This window comes from Elaeis guineensis, chromosome 12, assembly GCF_000442705.2.
Source record: "Elaeis guineensis isolate ETL-2024a chromosome 12, EG11, whole genome shotgun sequence".
NCBI classification, from domain to species: domain Eukaryota; kingdom Viridiplantae; phylum Streptophyta; class Magnoliopsida; order Arecales; family Arecaceae; genus Elaeis; species Elaeis guineensis.
Window position 1 is genome coordinate 15590712 of NC_026004.2, and position 18872 is coordinate 15609583.

The following is an 18872-nucleotide window of genomic DNA, read 5'->3' on the forward strand; positions in this document are numbered from 1 at the left end:
CATTACAAAAATAGCTATCCTTTCCCCATTGAGATAACCCCCTGTCCTCACTCCCCATCTCCCACCTCTCTCTCTCCTTGACCGAAGATAAGATCCGCTCGCCTCTCGCTCTCTCGGCCATGGCTTCCGATTTCTCCCAGGTGAGATCTCGAGTCTCTACCTCACTACTTTGATCACAGATCCAGAGCTCTTCCGGCCTCAAATGGCTTTCTAGGGTTTTGATCCGTTCCCATCTTTCTGGGTTCTTCTTTACCCCTTTTATTCTCTCAGCTTCTCACAGAAGTGGTGGCTTTGATCTCAGAATCTGATTTTTAAGATATAATCTGACCTTCAACGAGCTGGGGTTTGGAAAATTTCAGCTCGTTTCGTGCTCATTTGGCTGATTTTTTTTTTGGTTCCAAATGACTCCATTCGCACTTGTCTGAGCTGTGATGGAGATTCAAATTTAATGATAATCGTTTTAAGATTTCGGGTTTCGTTGGTGTTGCCAAATTGGGGTTCTGATCTCCGTTTCTATTGTATTTTAGCTATAATTTGACATGGATTATAGCAGCAACGCCATAGAGATCATTCCGGAGGCTACTGGCCCTGAACCATGGGCTCAGGCATCCAATGATCAGGCTATATGGGCGACCGAGGATGACTACCGGAGTTGGAGTGGAGAACCCTCTGCTGATAGTGCGTCGAATCCGGCCTATGGTGATCGCCAGTCTCAGTCACAATCCCGGGCTGGAAGCGAGCAGCCCCCGAGCAAGAAGCCCCGGAATCCTTCAGAAGGAAATGGGTCGATGAGCAAGTCGAGGGCGATCGGGAAAATGTTCTTCAAGACCAAGCTCTGCTGCAAGTTCCGGGCTGGGACGTGCCCCTATATCACAAACTGTAATTTTGCCCATGGAATGGAGGAGCTCCGGAAGCCTCCGCCCAATTGGCAGGAGATTGTGGCAGCACAGGAGGAGGGGGCGGAGCCGAGGGAGGAGCATCAGATACCTATTCTGACTTCTTCTAGTTTGGGCGGGGACGGGCAGAGGTCTTATAAAGGGAGGCACTGTAAGAAGTTTTACACTGAGGAGGGGTGCCCATATGGAGAGATGTGTACGTTTCTGCATGATGAGCAGTCAAAGGCTCGGGAGAGTGTGGCGATTAGTCTGTCACCTACAGTTGGAGGTGGTGCATATGGTGGTGGATCTAATGGGTCGAATCAGAAGCCTTCAAATTGGAAGACTAGGATCTGTAACAAGTGGGAGATGACTGGGTATTGCCCGTTTGGTAGCAAGTGCCATTTTGCTCATGGGGCTGCAGGTATGTTTGAGTTATTTCTCTCTCAAATTGCAGTTCTCGTGCAAATGCCATTGTGAATGTGATGAAAAGTAACAATGCCATGGTATGATTTCATATTTCCTTGAATGAGATGGATATGATTTTGGGCCTTGTGCCATTGTTTCCATGGTTGTAAATCTTGCACCATCACAAGAATTTATTCTGAGAGATTCTTATTCTTGGACTAGAATGACTGCTTGTGTAATGCAATGTCATAAGAATCAACCTTTGGTGGACATATGTTGGAGTGCTTCATATATACATGCTTATATTCTTTCTAATTTGCCCATGTGCATTGTTGTGTAGTTGTAGTTTCTCTCTGCTATTGATGTGCATGACAAGTTACTCTGATGTTTATGTGTGTTGGAATAGAAATATTCCTAGGCCCATGGTCGAACTGATTTGGATGGATGATATTTCTGTCTTGTGCTCTCATTACATTAATAATACTACTTAGGCTGTTGCCTTGCTAGCCACCAAAAAGAAAAAAAATGATGTGTGTGTGCGAGTGTGTATGATATGTTTTGAAATTGTGTAACTCCAAAATCAAAAAGACAGTATGGTCCATGAATTTTGACTGCTTTCTGGCTCTGTGCCCTTTTAAAGAACAATGCACATTCCTTACAAAAAATAGTATCTGGGCAGTGTAAAAGAAAGGCCATCTGAGAAGTGTTTCATTGTTTAAACCATCTGGAACTATGGGAATGCATGCCAACTATCTGTAATTTTTCTCCTTTTTGTGTGTCTGTGTGTGTTACTTCAATTTTTTTGTGTGTTAATAATGCTAGTTATTGCTTTGCTATTTAATCCATTTTCTGTAAAAGTCCTATTTTCTCATTGGTATGCAAATGCGTGGTTGCAGAACTTCACAAATATGGTGGGGGGCTTGTGGAGACGGAAGGTAGGGATGCTTCTTCAGCAGCTCCAGATATGAAGCAGGCTGGGGTATCAACGAAGGCTCCTGCAGACACTGTTGTTGCACCTATGACATCAGTTCCTCATGTAGATGTTTATCATATGGGAGTTCCTTCACAGAGGTCAACCATTATCAATCAGAGGCAGGGGCTAAGTCAGGGTCAGAGGACTCTTCAGAAATGGAAAGGGCCAGACAAGATCAGTAGGATATATGGTGACTGGATCGAGGAAAATGAGTAGACACATAGTTGCTGATATAGCAGGACACCTGGATGGAAAAATAATAAAGGTAGTTCATCTCTACTAACTTCATGTTAGCATGCTGTTTAGCCTTTTTGTCATCATTGCAATGAAACTGGTGGGTTGTGGAGCTGAAGCAATAGAAGGGAAGTGCCACACAAGGTTTCATTAGAAAGACAGTCACTAGTTCTTATGAACTGAGCTTGTGTAGCTTGATGGGAAGGCGTGTATTGTTTTGTTTCACAGCCTTATGATTATCTACGGTCATTCCATATCATGAGGGGAAGGTCATTGAGTCTTTATGGTGCTTGTAGTTTCACAGAAGCAGAACCATATTTTTACTGGATCTTGTGCTTTGTTGACTTTGATCGATTAGGAGCTTACTGCTATGTAATAGCTAGTTGGTTAGTATCAACAGCTGGTTCACTATCAGGTTTCTTTGTCAGCAAGTGAAGGTGACCAATTGAAGAAGGCTTTCCTACTTCATGCTTATGGAGTCTATGGAAGGTATGTGGCTTGATTTGGTTTCTGTCCTAGCTTTGCAGCTTGCCGCATTGACATTAGTGTACTTGTTATTCTTACAAAAATTCTAGTGATGATGCGTAAGCTAGTTAATGAATTATCCCAAGTGTTTTCATGGCGAATCAATGTTTTATTTTCTTTCCATTTCCATGCATCAACAGCTTAAAATAGCTTTATTAGCTTTGAGACATAAATTAAATAAAACTTCTGAAATTGGAATAACATCAGAGGGTAGTCCTAAATAGGGATGCTTGGTGAATGAGGATAAATCTGATGCTAGGTGATTGGGGAAAGGCTTGATGGTTATGGTTATGGCTATGGCATGAACGAGGCATTAGTTTTAGAAACTTGCAGACACTGCGTAAATACTCTTGGCAATAAATTAACAGTACAACTTATGTCTAATATAATTTTCAACTGTAAATGCAACACTTAGTGCAGTATTTTTATTTTAATAAATTGCAAGAAGTAAAAAAAAAAAAAAAAATGGTGGTTCCATATCCTTGTTCAAGCAAAAGGTTCATCCTGTTATCTTTCCTGTTATTGTTTCAAGTGCTTCCATTGCTAAGAAAAATTCGGGATGGTCTATTTTTGTTCTACCTTCTCTCATATCGATAATGTCTGGCAAAGGAATGTGGCATTTCACTAAGTATGACAAGCTAGGAAGCACAAATACAGCAAAATGTCTGCTATACTAGTGTTGGATACGTATCTGTATTGTATCATACCGTACCCCGTATCTATATAGCAAAATGGCTGTTATATTTTTAAGAATTTATTGTATCTCCTTATCCGTGTCATACCGTACCCATGTCCCGTATCGTATCTGTGCTTCTTAGATGACAAGTTTTGCAAATGTTAGAAGTTCCATCCCAACCACTTGGTTATATTTTCTAAATTTATATGCCCACACAGATATTGTTGGATTTATGAGATCATCTGTAAATATCTTTTTAATATTTTTATTCTGGAGTCATTTATTATTGGAAGCAACTAAAAGTTTAACAATAGTTCTGCAGTCAAACTTTCAAATAGTCAAAATTGAAAATAGTTTTCCAGTCACGGCCATCTTGTGTGATGTTTGAAGGACCATCAGTCACCTTCCTGAAGGACCTGATTTTCTTGTCATTGTGCTCTTGCTGGTATCATCTTATGAGCATTTCCCCTGTGGGAGGTGACTTGACAGTTATGGTTTTCAATTACGTTTTTAAGAGTTTTTTTGTGGGGATGAGAAAGCATAAAGGTTATAAAATGGCAAGTTGCCATGGAGCACTATCAGGAGCATATTATTGTCAAAGTACAAGAAAATGAAACACCAGGCTTAAATTGTAATTTATGTGTCATAATATCAAAGATCTTGTGGAAAACTTGTGAATATCTCAATGTGAAGGCTTGGCCTGTCAGATACGGTTCTAGTCATGTGGAAGTCTCTAATTAAGGGTAAAAGAAACAGTCTTTTTGCTTGTTGTTGAGCAGTATAATTCAATTTTTATTCAACCTCTGGGCATCAAGCATGGTGTGTGCGTGCGTCTTTTTTTTTTTTCTTCTTCTTCTGGTGTTTGATTTTGTCCAATAAAAATTCTAAAAGGTATTGCAGAAGTTTCTTTATTAAATGCCATGAGTATGTTTAGTGAGAAAATTCTATTCTACCACTGGTAGGAACATGTGGAAGGCAGCATTATCCATATTCCAAGTAGTTCAAGTTTCAAGAGCTCTAAAGTGCTGATATTTTTTGGTCAGACATGATTTGGTGGAAAATATCGGTATTGAAAAATTCTGATTTAAAATGCTTTTAAGCTATTATTTGCAAACAATTAGATAAAGAATGACCCATGCATTAAGTAGATTCATTAAATAAGATATATCACATTGACCAATAATAGGGGCCCCTGCTTGGTGTAGTGCTAAAAGGCTTGGGCTGACATGCACAATGGTAAATATCAGTATTGAAAAATTCTGATTTAAAATGCTTTTAAGCTATTATTTGCAAACAATTAGATAAAGAATGACCCATGCATTAAGTAGATTCATTAAATAAGATATATCACATTGACCAATAACAGGGCCCCCTGCTTGGTGTAGTGCTAAAAGGCTTGGGCTGACAAGCACAATGGTATGGGTTCAAGTCCTGGGGCAGCCACCAAAAGGTTTGCTCTATGCTCAATTTGCCCCAGGCCCCTGGATTGCGGGTACCACAATTGGACAAGGCTTTCTTATTTTAATTACATTGACCAATAATATTTTGACACAATCTCCTCTCTCTCTCTCTCTCTCTCTCTCTCTCTTTGTGTGTGTGTGTGTGTGTGAATACAACATTTGTTTATCAGAAATATGTATATATCATCATTTTTTTAGTTAGGAGTATCCTGATTTAGTACAAGGGATGTATTGAGTCTTCATATGCTAAATTGATCCTTGTACTAGATGTACCAACACTATACCACATAGTGCTGGAATAGAGTCTGGTATCGAGATTGAAAACCTTTTATTGTTGTCTCCTGAGAAAAACCCAATGTTCAAGTTTGTGGTAAGCTACATTGTTCAAAGTGGCAGTTGATAACTAAAAGACTTACCTTCCCATCTACCAAAAGGCAGTGTTTTCATTTATGCAAATATGTGGATGTTGAATTGCTTTTTCTCCACATACATAGGTTTATTGATATAGTTTACTGCTTTTTCTCTCATTGCCATTGGATGAAAAATGGTGCCTAATCAGTGGCTACTTGTTGTCCTTCCCACCCCACACAAAATTAAAAAGAAAAAAAGGAAAAGTAAACCATCTGATAAGGTTCGCATAAAACTTTTCTACGATTAAATATGCATTACAAATAACTTTTGTTTTTGGGTACAGTAGTTTGATTCGTTTGTGAGTGATATTTTACATGAGCGCCTCACTTACATAAAGTGCCGTTATTTGAAACCAGTGCATTAAGGTTGTCTTTTATAGCTCCTCAACTTTTGAATATATGATAAGAGGAGATGAATCTTTGAGCCATTGTTGTGTATTGTTTCATTGCTTTTATGCTAATCAAAGAGGAACTTGCAGTTAGTGAGGAAGCTATATCGTGCATGGTGAGGTTTAAGAGGTTACTTGGTTCTTTTCGTGTCCATTGGTTGTGCTTTCTAAAGATCCATTTGAAGCTAAAACACAGGTTCTTCAAGCTTTTTGGGTGGTTCTTTCAATGAAAATGTTGACGCACCATAATATTTCGGGTAGCTTTCTATTTGCAAACTGTTGCATGCTCCTTTCTGAAGAAGAGGATGATTCATTATGATTCACTTCTTTCTGCATTGTTTGTTTTTATAATTGGTGTCTCCAAACTTTGATTGACTTGGACTTTGCCTTTATTAATGGAGGTCCGGAGCCTTTTTAATGGAGAAGATTGCTTGGAGCATTATTCTTTGGCTCTTCTGCTGCCCTTAATGTTACGTCTCCTTCAGTATCGGATGGATGGTTCCCTTTTCGATTGTGCTCCATTCTTTGTTTTTTTTCCCTCTGATTCCGCTTTCCACATTTCATCAATTATGATGGATGGCCTTGTTGCGAATTATCATTCTTTGCAGAAAAATATATGCAAATCATGCCTCTGAAAAATCGAAGAAAAAGGATTATCCATTTGCTCAGTTGAGCAGTACAACATTCTTAGGTATCTAAGGAACAATTTTGAATCATATTTTTTGAATCGAGAAAGGAACAATGACTCATGTTCTTCAACTGTCACAAGAAAGGTAAACTAAGTGTTTGGAACCAGATAAATCTGGTTCCTGTAGGTAAATCAATGTTTAGAATTGTTGCATGCTGCAGCAGCAGCTTCGTCTTCTTATACAACTTTATCCTTTTGCTGCCGATGATCCTGTAATGAGCTGTTCCTTTGTTGAAAACCTGGACGTGAACATTATTACATGTTAAACTAGTTAGTTTGATCGCCTGTTGTCAATATCTCTTGGGCCACTCCTGTTTGAGATGCACTATGAGAAGGATGCTTCCCAGCAAATGATTTTTTTCCATTGAGCAGTCATCTGGCCGCCGTGGTTATGATCAGTTTTCTGAATTTAGGGGTTACCGGCAACATCTTTCGAGAACTGGCATCATAGAAGAAACTTCTGTGTCATCACACAAGTCTTGGGTTGCGTTGGGACTTTGTTGGTTTGGTGGAATAGATTCATGATCTTGTTTGCTTGTTCATTTTAATCCAGTTCTCGAGATTGGCTCGCTTAGGTGGTTTAATTGGTTGCTGAGTACTCGTTGATATTTTGAAAGTAAGAACTTTGAGACGTTATGTTTATGAAGGCTTGAAAACCTCAATATCGTCGATGACACATGTTAATTAGTAGAGTTTGAGCTTGTATTCATGGTGCTTATGAAAAATAGAAAACCTTAGTAATAAAACATGAGGTTTAAGCTGGCGGTTGTGGTAGGACAATGCACTCTGAAAAACAGGCATTCAGGCTAGAAATGATTGGCTTCGCTACAGGAAGAATAATAATTAACGGCTAGAAAAAGTGAACTCCATTCGTTACTAGCGTTTGAGCTTGCATTCATGGTGCTTATGAAAAAGAGAAAACCTTAGTAATAAAGCATGAGGTTTAAGCTGGAGGTTGTGGCGGAACTCCAATTGTTAAATAAAAAAAAAAAGTGGGGTGAGAGAGGCTCGAACTCTCGACCTCAGGATTACTCAGAAGCTATGAGACCTACGCGCTAGCCAACTGCGCCACCACCCCCTTTATGAAACACCACCATTTTTATTACCCCTCTGGAGCAGTAGCTCGCCCCAACGGCCGTTTACAGTTTATCCTCGTCAACCCAGCGAAGGTACATTACAAATTAACAACTTTGGTAATGTTAAGTTTGAATCCTTTCTACAGCGCATGTAGTTTAATCACCTAAATGTATGTAGATTGTTAAACAAGGAAGAGCATGCAAGTCGAGATATGAAGCTCAGTCTCGAGCTCGAGTTCCACCAGCCGTTCTAATGTACCAAGCCAAATCAAGAGACTTAGCACGGCTTGGCTTTTTTGCACCTCTAGTAATTGTTTTGATCACTGCAACCTCGGTTCCTTTGCAATACCATTTCTTTGTTCCCTTAAAATCCTTGGTTTCTAGTAATTTCTGCATGCCACTTGTTCCATCGCGACAAAGACGGAACAGAGAAACCGTCCAAGGTTTGTGCTCTTCGACTCGATCCATCAGCACGGTTACCGGGTCCCACCGACTCCAACGGTCGAGGGCAATCTCGGTACTTAAAATAATCCCTGGTTCTCTCTCTATCCTCCCCCGCCAAGCTTATGATACTGGTCCTTCTCTTTCTTCTTTCTCAACAATTAGAAGACGATGGATTCTGGAAAGGGTATGGAATTTTCCATCCTTCAGAATCTACGAAACCTCTATGTACCAGAGCTGCCCCGTTGCCTCCAGGTCCTCTCCCTTCCCACCTCCTCCTACCTTCTAGCATCCTAAGTTCATCATATATAGAAAGAAGCAAGTATATTATGAGTGTTTGAGAGAGGTGGTAAGGTTTTTGATGCAAAGGCATTTTATGAATCTCAGATTCCCTTCTTTTTTTTTCTTGAATATTCAAAATGATTGCCTATTCTTGAGGTTTTTCTTTTGCTTTCAAAGTAGAGCCGCATTTTATTTCCCCTCTCGCCTTTATAGTAAAAATACAAACAAAACATTAATGCTCCTCATCATTTGTAAATTTGCATGATTTTTTTAATAGATAAAAGGTGTAAATTATGCTTGGACAAGTATAATTCAATTAGTAATGTATGTAAGAGAGGCACTAAAACACCTACATTTATTGTAGTTATTTTGTGTATTCAGGGTGGAAGAAGAAAACCACTAGTGCAAAATCGTTTTCTATGCATCATTTTCCCTTTCAAATAATGGTTTCTTGACCACCACCTAAGAATGAATTTCCATGTAGTTAATGGGTATAATATGCCTTATGTAATTCATATTTAAAAGCAAATGCACAATTTACTTGTAACTTGAAAATTCTCTTTTCCCACAAATCACCATTTTTTGTGTGTGTGGGTTACCTAAAGATGATTTACAATTTTTCATACGTAATTTGTCAGGGATCAGATGTTCAAGTTGAGATCGGTGATATCACAACAGTTATGGATCCCATGGATGCTCAATCAATTCAGAGATCCTTTCCCCTCACTTATGGCCAACCACTAGTACACCATTTTAGCTCATCCAACAAAACTCCTCTTGATATCCATGCTCCAAAAGAACAAAAACCAATTAGGTAATCATTATCCTTGTCATTTGATTTCTTACATGTTTTATAGTATATTCCTTTTTATAGCAATTCCTTGGATTTGAACTGTGATTCTCCTCTAAGGGAAAACCCCTTACCCTTAGAAGAGAGGTGCTAACCAACAATTAACAATTTTTGACATATTTAAAAAAATCGGCATGTTTTAAGCATTAACATAGCAGTTAATTCACCTTCCAATTATTATGATGACTTAGCTTTTCCATTATGGTTACTATTAGCTATTTTTTTGAGAAAAATATGAGTAGAAGTTGTGCCCCATCAATATTTCATGAGGTCCATCAAATATTATTTTTTTTAATAAAAAGGATGGTGAAAAATAAATATTAAATTAATATCATATTAATAACCAAAGTTGGAAGTGCATGAGAACTCTATCTACAAGACCTATCTAGGCTAGGAGAAATCAACCACATAAGACTTGAAGATGATACCCAATCTAAGTGGAAATAGACAAGTTGCACCCTTCCCTTCTATATGTTCCCCATATGCTTTGTTCTCTCGGATGTACTCTCTATATGCTAACATCTATAGAATATCACTTTATGTATACCCCTATAAAATCTACTAGTTTAATCTACATCATTAATGGCTCATTTGGTTTGCCATAGGTAGGCCAAATGGGACCGATTTCTTTGAAGTAGATTAAGCTCCCCAGGCTAAAGCTATATACGATCATTTCTTGTGTAATTTGAGTCTCATGTGAAGCCTCTTGAGATCGACTTTGGGCTATCCAAATGCCTGAAGTGGTCTCCTCAAAAGCCAGGTCAAGTTCAGATGGCCAATTACATGCAACCAAACAGAACCTGAATTAGGAAAAAAGAAAAGAAGACTTCATCAATAATTATAGGCATGGTTGTTTGATATAGTGGACAAATGTCATTTTGCCTATCAAGTAAAAGTAAAGGGTGGAACTCAAATTCGATAATTCTTTCTAAATATTCGTTTTACATGCCTATGATGATCCAGCTATCTCTCACTTTTGAGAGCCAAGTCTGTCCTACATAATGGGAAGAAAATGCTATCTAATGCCTACTTAATCACATAGTTCTTTCAACTTTTATGGCATTGGCATGCTGAACTCAAGATTCAAGTAATCCTTATACATTAATATTAATTTTTATGCAATACATTAACTCTTTGTGCTATATGATTGAGGGAATTTTTCTACAGCTGAATTGCACTCCTTTTAACTACATCAGTCACCTTGTGCCACATGTTATCCAACAAGCATCATCGTGTATATAGGACCACATACCTTTACCACACCATCAAAGAAAACCTCTTCACCTTTGGATGTCATATGGCAGCACTTTTCATTATAGACGTATGTCGAATTCTGGAAAAAGATGAAGTATAATCTCACCGTCTATCGATAACATTAATGATGAAGCGCTTCAATTCGGACTCCCCAAAATGAAGAGAAGAGTGTGAAAGCCAAAGAAGGAGAAGTAGAAGGAGAAGGGCAGGCGACGAAACACTCCAATCCACCTTCCCAATGCCAAGAATCCTTCCTAACTTCCTTCACTTGTAGCTCTCTCTCTCTCTCTCTAATTACTTCACCCTTCTTCTGGGTAAAATTAATGGCTAGCTTGATTGGCATTCTGAATAAGTTGGTACTATAATTCAAAAATTATGGAGATTCATCATTCTAAAGTCCGAAATATCAACTAATATTTCTATTAATTCACTCCCCCTCTTTATAGCAGTATTAATTCATGTTGAAAACATATGCTTCTTGGTGCTACTACCACTGCATGTTTTGTAATCTTGATTTGTATCCTTCGGCTTGTGTCTTCCTTCTTCTTTCTTTCCCATAGTTTATGTGCTCTATATTATTGGTTCCTACTTTTGTTATTATCTTGACATTTATGCTGTCATAATGATATGTGATACTTATTGACTTCCAGGGTTGGTGTAGTCTTCTGTGGCCGGCAATCACCTGGAGGACATAATGTTATTTGCGGGCTACATGATGCTATGAAGTCTCATAACCCCAAAAGTACCCTGCTAGGATTTTGTGGTGCGTGTCCATATTGTTCTTGCATAAGTTTATGTATGACAAGTCTAATCATATTCGAAAGCATCTCAGTTTGTTGTTTTAAGAAAAAGAAACAACCATAATGTATGACATAATGATTCATTGTGTCTTTTTTTTTCTTTTTTTCTTTTTTTTTTTTTGCACCTAAGAATATATTACGTTACTTGAGGAGTTTCATTCTATTGATTATATGAGAAAGATAAATTTACTCACTTAACAAATCCTTATTTTGATTTGCTAATTGGTAGATAATGTATTTTTGAAAATAATAGTTCGAATTTAGTCTCACACTATTGGTAATATTCCTTGCCTAACCCTGTCTATCCATGAGGATTTTCAATTGGAAGCTGTTCGAGCCTTTCTGGAATTGCATCAAGTTAATAATACTGTTTTGAGCTTATTTTGTTAAATGAAAATTTTATGGGACCAAATTTATTGAGAGATGATTTTGCCCTCTATTTTTTCCCTGAAAGTCTATCCGTAAAGCCTGGCACCTAATTATTGTGTGGTTGATTAGTTTGTTATACTTGGCTTCAGGCCCATAACTCATAATTCAAACCTTTTTCTTCTTTTTTTTTTTTTCCTAGTGGGAACATACCACCTGTAAATCTAACTTGAGAAAGTCGATTGTAGTAAGAGGGGAATATCAAAGCCTTAAGTCCTAATAAAACTTCCAAGGGAAAAGCTAATAAGCAATGAAACTTGCCAATATCATATTGTACTAATTTCCTACATGGTAGGCTATGATCGTTCTTAACTAATCTATGTTTCAGCCATTAGTCCAATACCTGGCTTAGACTGATGGATACATAAAGCAACTAGAATGAAGAAGTTAGATATTAAGGAAATAACCAAGAACTCAGTGCATCTCGGATACCACATATGCAATCCAAAGATAATTATTGTTCGTGGAGCAAGACTTCTATTTTTGTAAATTAAGGGCATCATCTGCCGTTGATTAGTCTGCAATTCCCTTTATTAAGCTTGTTCCTTGCCTCTTCTGCTTGCTTATTGTAGAGCATATATTTTTATCTATTTTAGGATTTCTTTGACATGTATTAAGGTGAAACCATTAATACATGGTTGATACTTACTGTCGGGTTCATGCCACTTCTGCTTGAGTTAATCTACATTATCTAGTGTATATGAGGGACAGCTGAATCTACAATGATGAAAATATCCCAGAAAACACAAAGCAATAGAGTATAAACGGTAACATTCCAGTTAGACCAGTGCATAGGACATAGTGTGAAACTTTAGGGCAGATATGATCTACGTAGATGATGGGATTAGTAGAAAGGGAAAAGAGATATTCTTCAAGAGTTATTTTTGCTAACTTGGTTTTATAACATTGGAGAAAAGACATATAGATGAGGATTTCTGAAATTGGATTGGCATGGATATGTAACAAATGGTTTGGAGTATTAGGTGATCATAGAATATCATTAGGACTTAAAAGTTATAAGTGAAATTTTACAGTTTTTTATAATGTTAGATGGGCATTTGAAAGAATTTTTAAGCAGAAGATGAGTTTGGTAGGGATGAAGATGAGCTTGATGTGTGCTGATATCATGGACAGTAACATTAATGATGAGGGTTTTTGAGAAAAGCCTGGGAATGGCATCAGTAGAGGATAAAGGGGAAACGATTTGAGATGCTTTGGCGATTTGTTATATGAAACAGGGATAAACCACATAAGGAGATGGTGAATACACGTTGAAAGCTCAGAAAGTAGGAGAGAGTGAAATTGACTTAATTGAAATTGTGAAAAGTGTTTCTGTTGCACTACATCTGGATAATACAGTGGGAGGAAGCAATTGACATGTAGCATAACACAAGCAAACCTTCAATTAATGAGATTAAGCATGCTTTTTGTATTTATTGTGAATTCAAAAATCAACTTTTAAGCTTCACATAGTCTCTTGCTTTCTGTTCTTTTCTTTTCTTTTCTTTTCTTTTAAATTTTATAAAAAGAGTCTCATTGGCAAGTATCAGATTAATCTACTAACTCCAGCATTCCTTTTTTGGCACCCTAGATCTCCAGACTATAAATGCTGTTGCCTTTTAGTTTAGTCATCTGACAATGTTGTTAGTTTTATACTTCATTTTCTTATAGCAATCTTATCTGAATGCAATTTGCATTTTTTTTAAAATTTATATGACTAAAATATATACTCTTTTATTTAGTCATCATGTCTAATATGTCTACAGTCTACAACCATATTATCTTAGTTCATGTTTTTCATCCCTGTATTTCAGCTTTGCAAGACTTTTCACTATTGTCTTGTTGGCAATTGTGGTTCCTATATTTTCACATTGCTTGTTATGTCATGCTTTTTTGACATGTCAACTATCTTCTTTTTGTGATAACAGGAGGAACTGAAGGTTTATTTAAGCAAAAAACCCTTGAAATTACTGAAGATGTTGTCTCAAAATATCGTAATCAAGGTTTGACTTTGATTTCATTTTCTTCATTAGTTGTAACATTTCCACATGTTTATATCTGATCAACTATCCCATGTGCCACCCATGTGCAAGAGTCATTTGACAACGTTGTAGGTCATTGGCAACTGAAATCTGATATATTGTTGGGGCAAGGTCATAGTTGCCAAAATGGACTCAATTGTAAACTATAAACCAAATAAATATGTCTGGAGTATTTTGTATATTGGAATTTTTGTTGTTGTTTTTGTTGTTCTTGTTCTTATTCGTGTTGCTATTGTGTTTTGCTCCAGCAGCTTGACATGGCCTTACCCAATAGTTATCACAGAAATTAAAGGGCAAGTGTTATGCCTATTTTGTTTTATGTAGATTTAAATCTGTGTTTCATTTTTTTCATCCAATTCTTTCTATTGGTAATAAGATTGTATGATCTACCTAAAACCTAACTAACATACACACAACAAAGTTATTTCTCAAAATGCATGATGGGTCATCCAAGTTATTAGTTCATGCTGTTCATCAAAATCTACATGGTCCAAATGCCTGAAAGCTGAAAAGTGTAGCTATTTCTTGGCATTGCATTTGTCATAAAATGGACAAGTTCTAAAAAATTTATGGTGTGTTCTACTAACCCAATGCTTGAAGCTCTTCAAATTGGTTAAATTTTTCCCCATGTTTTGTGAGGTGTAAATTACGATGAATGGTGTGAAACTGTGGACTATTTATTATCAACTTGGTGCACCATATGTTTTGCATTGAGGCATACTTACCCAGATACACACTCAGAACATTAAAGCCATTATACATGGGTGTTTGTGCACTCAGTTATATACATAGGATGAGTAGAATGTCTATTTTGACATCAACATGATATCATCTCAGTTTGATTTGAGGCTTAACTAATTCAAGACTTATTATATGTTCTTGTCAAGAAAAATTGTAAACTGGTTTTGTTGTTCTGCTAGAGAATATGTGGTTTTTAATGGGCAGTTCAAGATATAACATGGCTGATTATTTTATTCTTCTCTAAGGGGGGTATGATATGTTGGGAAGAACAATGGATCAGATAAGAACAACAGAACAAGTAAATGCTGGATTAACTACATGTCAAACACTAAAGTTGGATGGACTTGTGATTATTGGAGGTAAGTTTCTCCTCAAACTATTGTCATTAAACAAAAAAATGTTCTATGTAAACTATACTCATTCTTCATATCTTCTTTCCACATTAAGGTGTCACATCCAATACTGATGCAGCTCAGCTTGCTGAGACATTTGCAGAGGCAAAGTGTTCGACAAAGGTGCTTGATGCTTTCCTTCTGATATGTTTCTACTTATGTCATTTTCTTATTTGATCAAGATTATTGCTCTTTCTGACTCCAAGCAAAACCACTGCAAGTGGTGTGACCTACTCACTCCTCAGGGAAGATAGTGAAAATCCATTAACATTACATTGTACTACAGAATAGTCATATAAACTTGTTTTCCTAGGTTGTTGGCGTTCCAGTTACCTTCTATGGGGATCTCAAGAACCAATTTGTTGAAGCTAATGTCGGATTTGATACAATCTGCAAGGTAGCTTTCCATCTTACTTCTCTTTAAAATTTCCAATTTATTTTTTCATTCACTAGTAAGATACCCAAAAAAAGGTAAGAATCTAATATGTGAGAAGTAACAGCATAAACAATCCAAGTCATTTCTTAAAAAAATTAAAATTTGTGTGCTCCTTTCACCCTACCAGAATGTGCTGCTGACTGCTATCTCAATAATTCAGTAGGTCATCCATTTCTAACTATGTAGTATTCCTGAAGTACAAATTTGGACCCATTTATATAGCAGTGCAACAAGATGCTGCATAGGCCTTTCTAGGGAACCAGATAAGTTCCATATTCTTGAAAATGTTCATGCGATTTATTCATGTAACACATTAAGATATATGCTGTATTCCTACTTCCAAGAGCTTTTTCACATGAGCTTAGGAGAATGGTCTCACGTGTATGTTAAGAAGCGGCCTTCAGTTCCTCTTGATGTGGATGGAGACCAAGCCACATGTATCTTCTGTTTGGCAATGGTCAAGGGCCTTAAAGGTCGGGTCCAAGTTGACATGGCATGGTTTGATATGTGCCATTTGTCTTGTTATGCCACTTTCACTTACATTTTATAAAAAGTACTTATTTTCCAATAGGCTTCTGAAGCATATAATTAAATCTCTGCCATACATGATCTTATTTTTTAATCTTTACATTCTTCAATTGGTTTAGAAGTATGGAATGAACCACATATTCAATATTAATCCTTTGCTTCCTTCAGGTGAATTCTCAACTCATAAGCAATATATGCATCGATGCTCTTTCTGCTGAAAAGGTACAGGTTTACATGGTTCCAGTATTACTGTAATTCTCAACTGATGAAAATTTATAAGCTGGCAAATGATGACCCTGTAACTTGTCAATTTCTGAAATGGAAAGTTCTAGTAGATATTGTTCAAAATCATTTTCTTCTTTCTTACCATGATTACTCCTGGTATTTTGCTTGATGACCATACTAGAATAAAAAAAGCCAGTTGGCCTTGACTTATTCAAAATGAATTTATCCTGAACTCAGGACTTCAGCTCACAGATTATTGAATAGATGCCAACCCCCACCCCCCAAGAAAAAGAAAAATCTTCTTTTAGCAGCTCCATGCATGATTGTCCCTTGCCCAGATGCTACATACATAAAGGTGCTTCAGAAATTGGCACCTTAATTTTCCCATTTTTTCCTGCATTGGAGTATAATCAGAATCCAAGTATTTTGTCATATCATGACTAAGCTCCAAGTTAATCTACAAAATTAGCCTTTTTTTTTGTGTGTGTGTGTGTGTGTGTGCCATAAGTAAGTAATCAGTAGCATGAAATAGTGCCAAAGAGTTTGTCTCTATGTTTTTCAGTATTATTATTTTATCCGTCTCATGGGAAGGAGAGCATCTCATGTTGCCCTGGAATGTGCCCTTCAGTCTCATCCAAATATGGTAATGTTTATATGGAGAAAGAAAATCTAGAGTATTTTTTTTAATATTATATTGTGCAAAAAGAAGATTTATTTTTTATAACAAATGGTCAGGTCATCCTTAGTGAGGAGGTTGCTGCTTCAAAGCTTACCCTTTATGATATAACAAAACAGATCTGCGATGCAGTTCAAGCCAGGGCAGAACTAGGTATTTATTTTTGGCAAATGCTGGAGAAAGTCCTATTATTTTGGGCCTTCAATTAAATGCTTTGCATCAACTGGATAGTGGCCTCTTTTTAGTTTCAATGTAAAGAAATCATGTCAACTTCTTCCTTTAAGTAGCAGTGTTTCTTCTCTTTTTTCCTTTTCTGTTTGCCACACCAACTTTTTGAGTACCAATTCTTTGTTGAATGGAAAGAGCATATATTTTCTAGTTTAGTGGAAGGAAGTGTTAATTGACAACTTATTTATCTTGGATTCTTTTAGCTTTTTCTTTATATACAGAAATAACTGTTTTTATTGATTAACTTCTTGACTTCCCAATTTTGGAGGTGGATACATTTTATGCTTTTGGGGATAACCATTTAATCCTATAGAAACCATTATTATCTTTTCCCAAGTCCACTTTGTTAGTATTTTAACTTTTCCAGCTTTCCTGTAAAAATGGTAAGAAAAATGATAGGATTCTTATTCCACAGAACCTGCAATAAGTTTCAGATCAATTGGTTCTTTACTCCCTTATGGAAGTTTTAGATGCACTGCCCGTGTATTCATTTCCTATCTAGTCCAGCTTATTTAAATGCAAGTTGCACTCTTCTAAACTGTTCCAAGAATTCTTTCACAATACTATCATAAAATCGCATGAAGTCTAGGTGCTTGTGCTGAATTTCTATCTATCATATTATGTGGACCAGGAGACTTTAACTAGAAAGAATCTAAAGATTAAATACCTTACAACTATATGAAAGACAATATACAATTTATTGAGAGATTGAGAGATTGAAGTATCACCATTGTAACTGTGGTTATTTACATCATTGTCATGGCAAATATGATCTGAGTTGACATAACTTGGCTTGCATTTGCAGGCAAATATCATGGTGTGATTCTTTTACCTGAGGGTCTCATCGAAAGTATACCTGAAGTATATGCCCTCTTGCAGGTAATTTTGTCTATTACATCATTGACATGGCAAATAGAATACTTTTTTTTTTTTTTTGTCTATCACATTTCCAGTATACAGTTAAATAGGCATCCAACTGCATGAAAAGAAAAAACTATAACAAGTGCAAAATGGTAAAGAAGTTTTGCTTTGGTCCTGAGCAAGCATACACTATATCCATCCATGAAACCTGTTTCTTGACTTTTGTACAGTTTGAGCTTAAAATTGACCGTTTCAGGAAATTCATGTTCTTCTCAAGAATGGTGTTTCAGTTGACAACGTTTCAAAGCAGTTATCTCCTTGGGCATCTGCTTTATATGAGTCCATGCCGCCATTTATCAAAAAGCAGGTATGGTGAATTGGTGATGCTTTCACTCGTCACTTATCAGTTTGATATATCCAAATAATCTTAAAATGCTTCAAATTTAACACCAAATTTAGATGTCAAGGCATTTTCCTGATGCAACTCTAAGAATTGAAGAATTTGCACCATGCAACAGTGTCTAGTGAATAACTGAAAGTAGCAGTGTTTTTGCTTCTGACTTGTTGGATAAATACTTAGACGCATTCATTTGAATTTTCATTGGAAGTTATGTTTTAAACTTCCTTCCAGCTTAAGTTATTAGTTTTCTTTGAAACTCCACAACGGCTGCACTTTGTTACTTGCATATCATTGCAATCTGTTTTCCATTTCTTGCATGGGCCACACTGTCTGACTGCATGATCTGGTTATTCAGCTAGATGGATCTTGCGTGGACAGTAAGAAGAAAGCAGCATGTGTAGGTTGTTTGGCTGGCAGCGATGCCAGTGGCAGCAAACACAAGTGAATGGCAACTAACAAATATTCACAAACCTATGAACCAAAATAAATGAAACAAATCAAAAATCACATAGGATGAAGTAGTAAGAAAGGACCTGATATCACTACATTTTTCAGAAACTGTGTTTCTAGACAGAG

The 18872-nt window shown here is 36.8% G+C and overlaps 2 protein-coding genes and 1 non-coding gene across 5 annotated transcripts in view; 2 read left to right on the plus strand and 1 right to left on the minus strand.

Annotated features, from left to right (window-relative positions):
- On the plus strand, positions 1-3116 carry LOC105055024 (zinc finger CCCH domain-containing protein 56). Its single transcript, XM_010936716.4, has 3 exons — positions 1-140; positions 528-1299; positions 2180-3116. The coding sequence occupies exons 2-3, from the start codon at positions 540-542 to the stop codon at positions 2470-2472; spliced, it is 1053 nt and encodes a 350-aa protein (XP_010935018.1). The 5' UTR covers positions 1-140; positions 528-539; the 3' UTR covers positions 2473-3116.
- Positions 2869-18872, plus strand: part of LOC105055023 (pyrophosphate--fructose 6-phosphate 1-phosphotransferase subunit alpha) — a 38751-nt gene continuing 22747 nt past the window's right edge. Inside the window, exons 1-12 of one of the 3 annotated variants that reach the window (XM_073246914.1) lie at positions 2869-2979; positions 9076-9251; positions 11192-11304; positions 13696-13770; positions 14796-14909; positions 14998-15065; positions 15256-15339; positions 16075-16128; positions 16694-16774; positions 16867-16960; positions 17841-17914; positions 18153-18263. In XM_073246914.1, the coding sequence (XP_073103015.1) occupies positions 9118-9251; positions 11192-11304; positions 13696-13770; positions 14796-14909; positions 14998-15065; positions 15256-15339; positions 16075-16128; positions 16694-16774; positions 16867-16960; positions 17841-17914; positions 18153-18263 (1002 nt within the window). In that variant the 5' untranslated portion in view covers positions 2869-2979; positions 9076-9117. Of the gene's footprint in view, positions 2980-8306; positions 8411-9075; positions 9252-10652; positions 10812-11191; positions 11305-13695; positions 13771-14795; positions 14910-14997; positions 15066-15255; positions 15340-16074; positions 16129-16693; positions 16775-16866; positions 16961-17840; positions 17915-18152; positions 18264-18872 lie in introns of those variants that run through there. The other 2 variants (XM_029267588.2, XM_010936713.3) reach the window with 2 other exon arrangements.
- Positions 7632-7716, minus strand: TRNAM-CAU (transfer RNA methionine (anticodon CAU)). The gene is given in 2 exon segments: positions 7632-7667; positions 7679-7716. It is a non-coding gene; the product is annotated as a tRNA-Met (tRNA).

Excerpts from the sequence above, each read along its gene's own strand:
- LOC105055024 (XM_010936716.4), top strand. The coding sequence starts at position 540 with ATGGATTATAGCAGCAACGCCATAGAGATCATTCCGGAGGCTACTGGC. Across the intron at positions 1,300-2,179 it reads TTTTGCTCATGGGGCTGCAG|AACTTCACAAATATGGTGGG; the intron begins GTATGTTTGAGT and ends GCGTGGTTGCAG.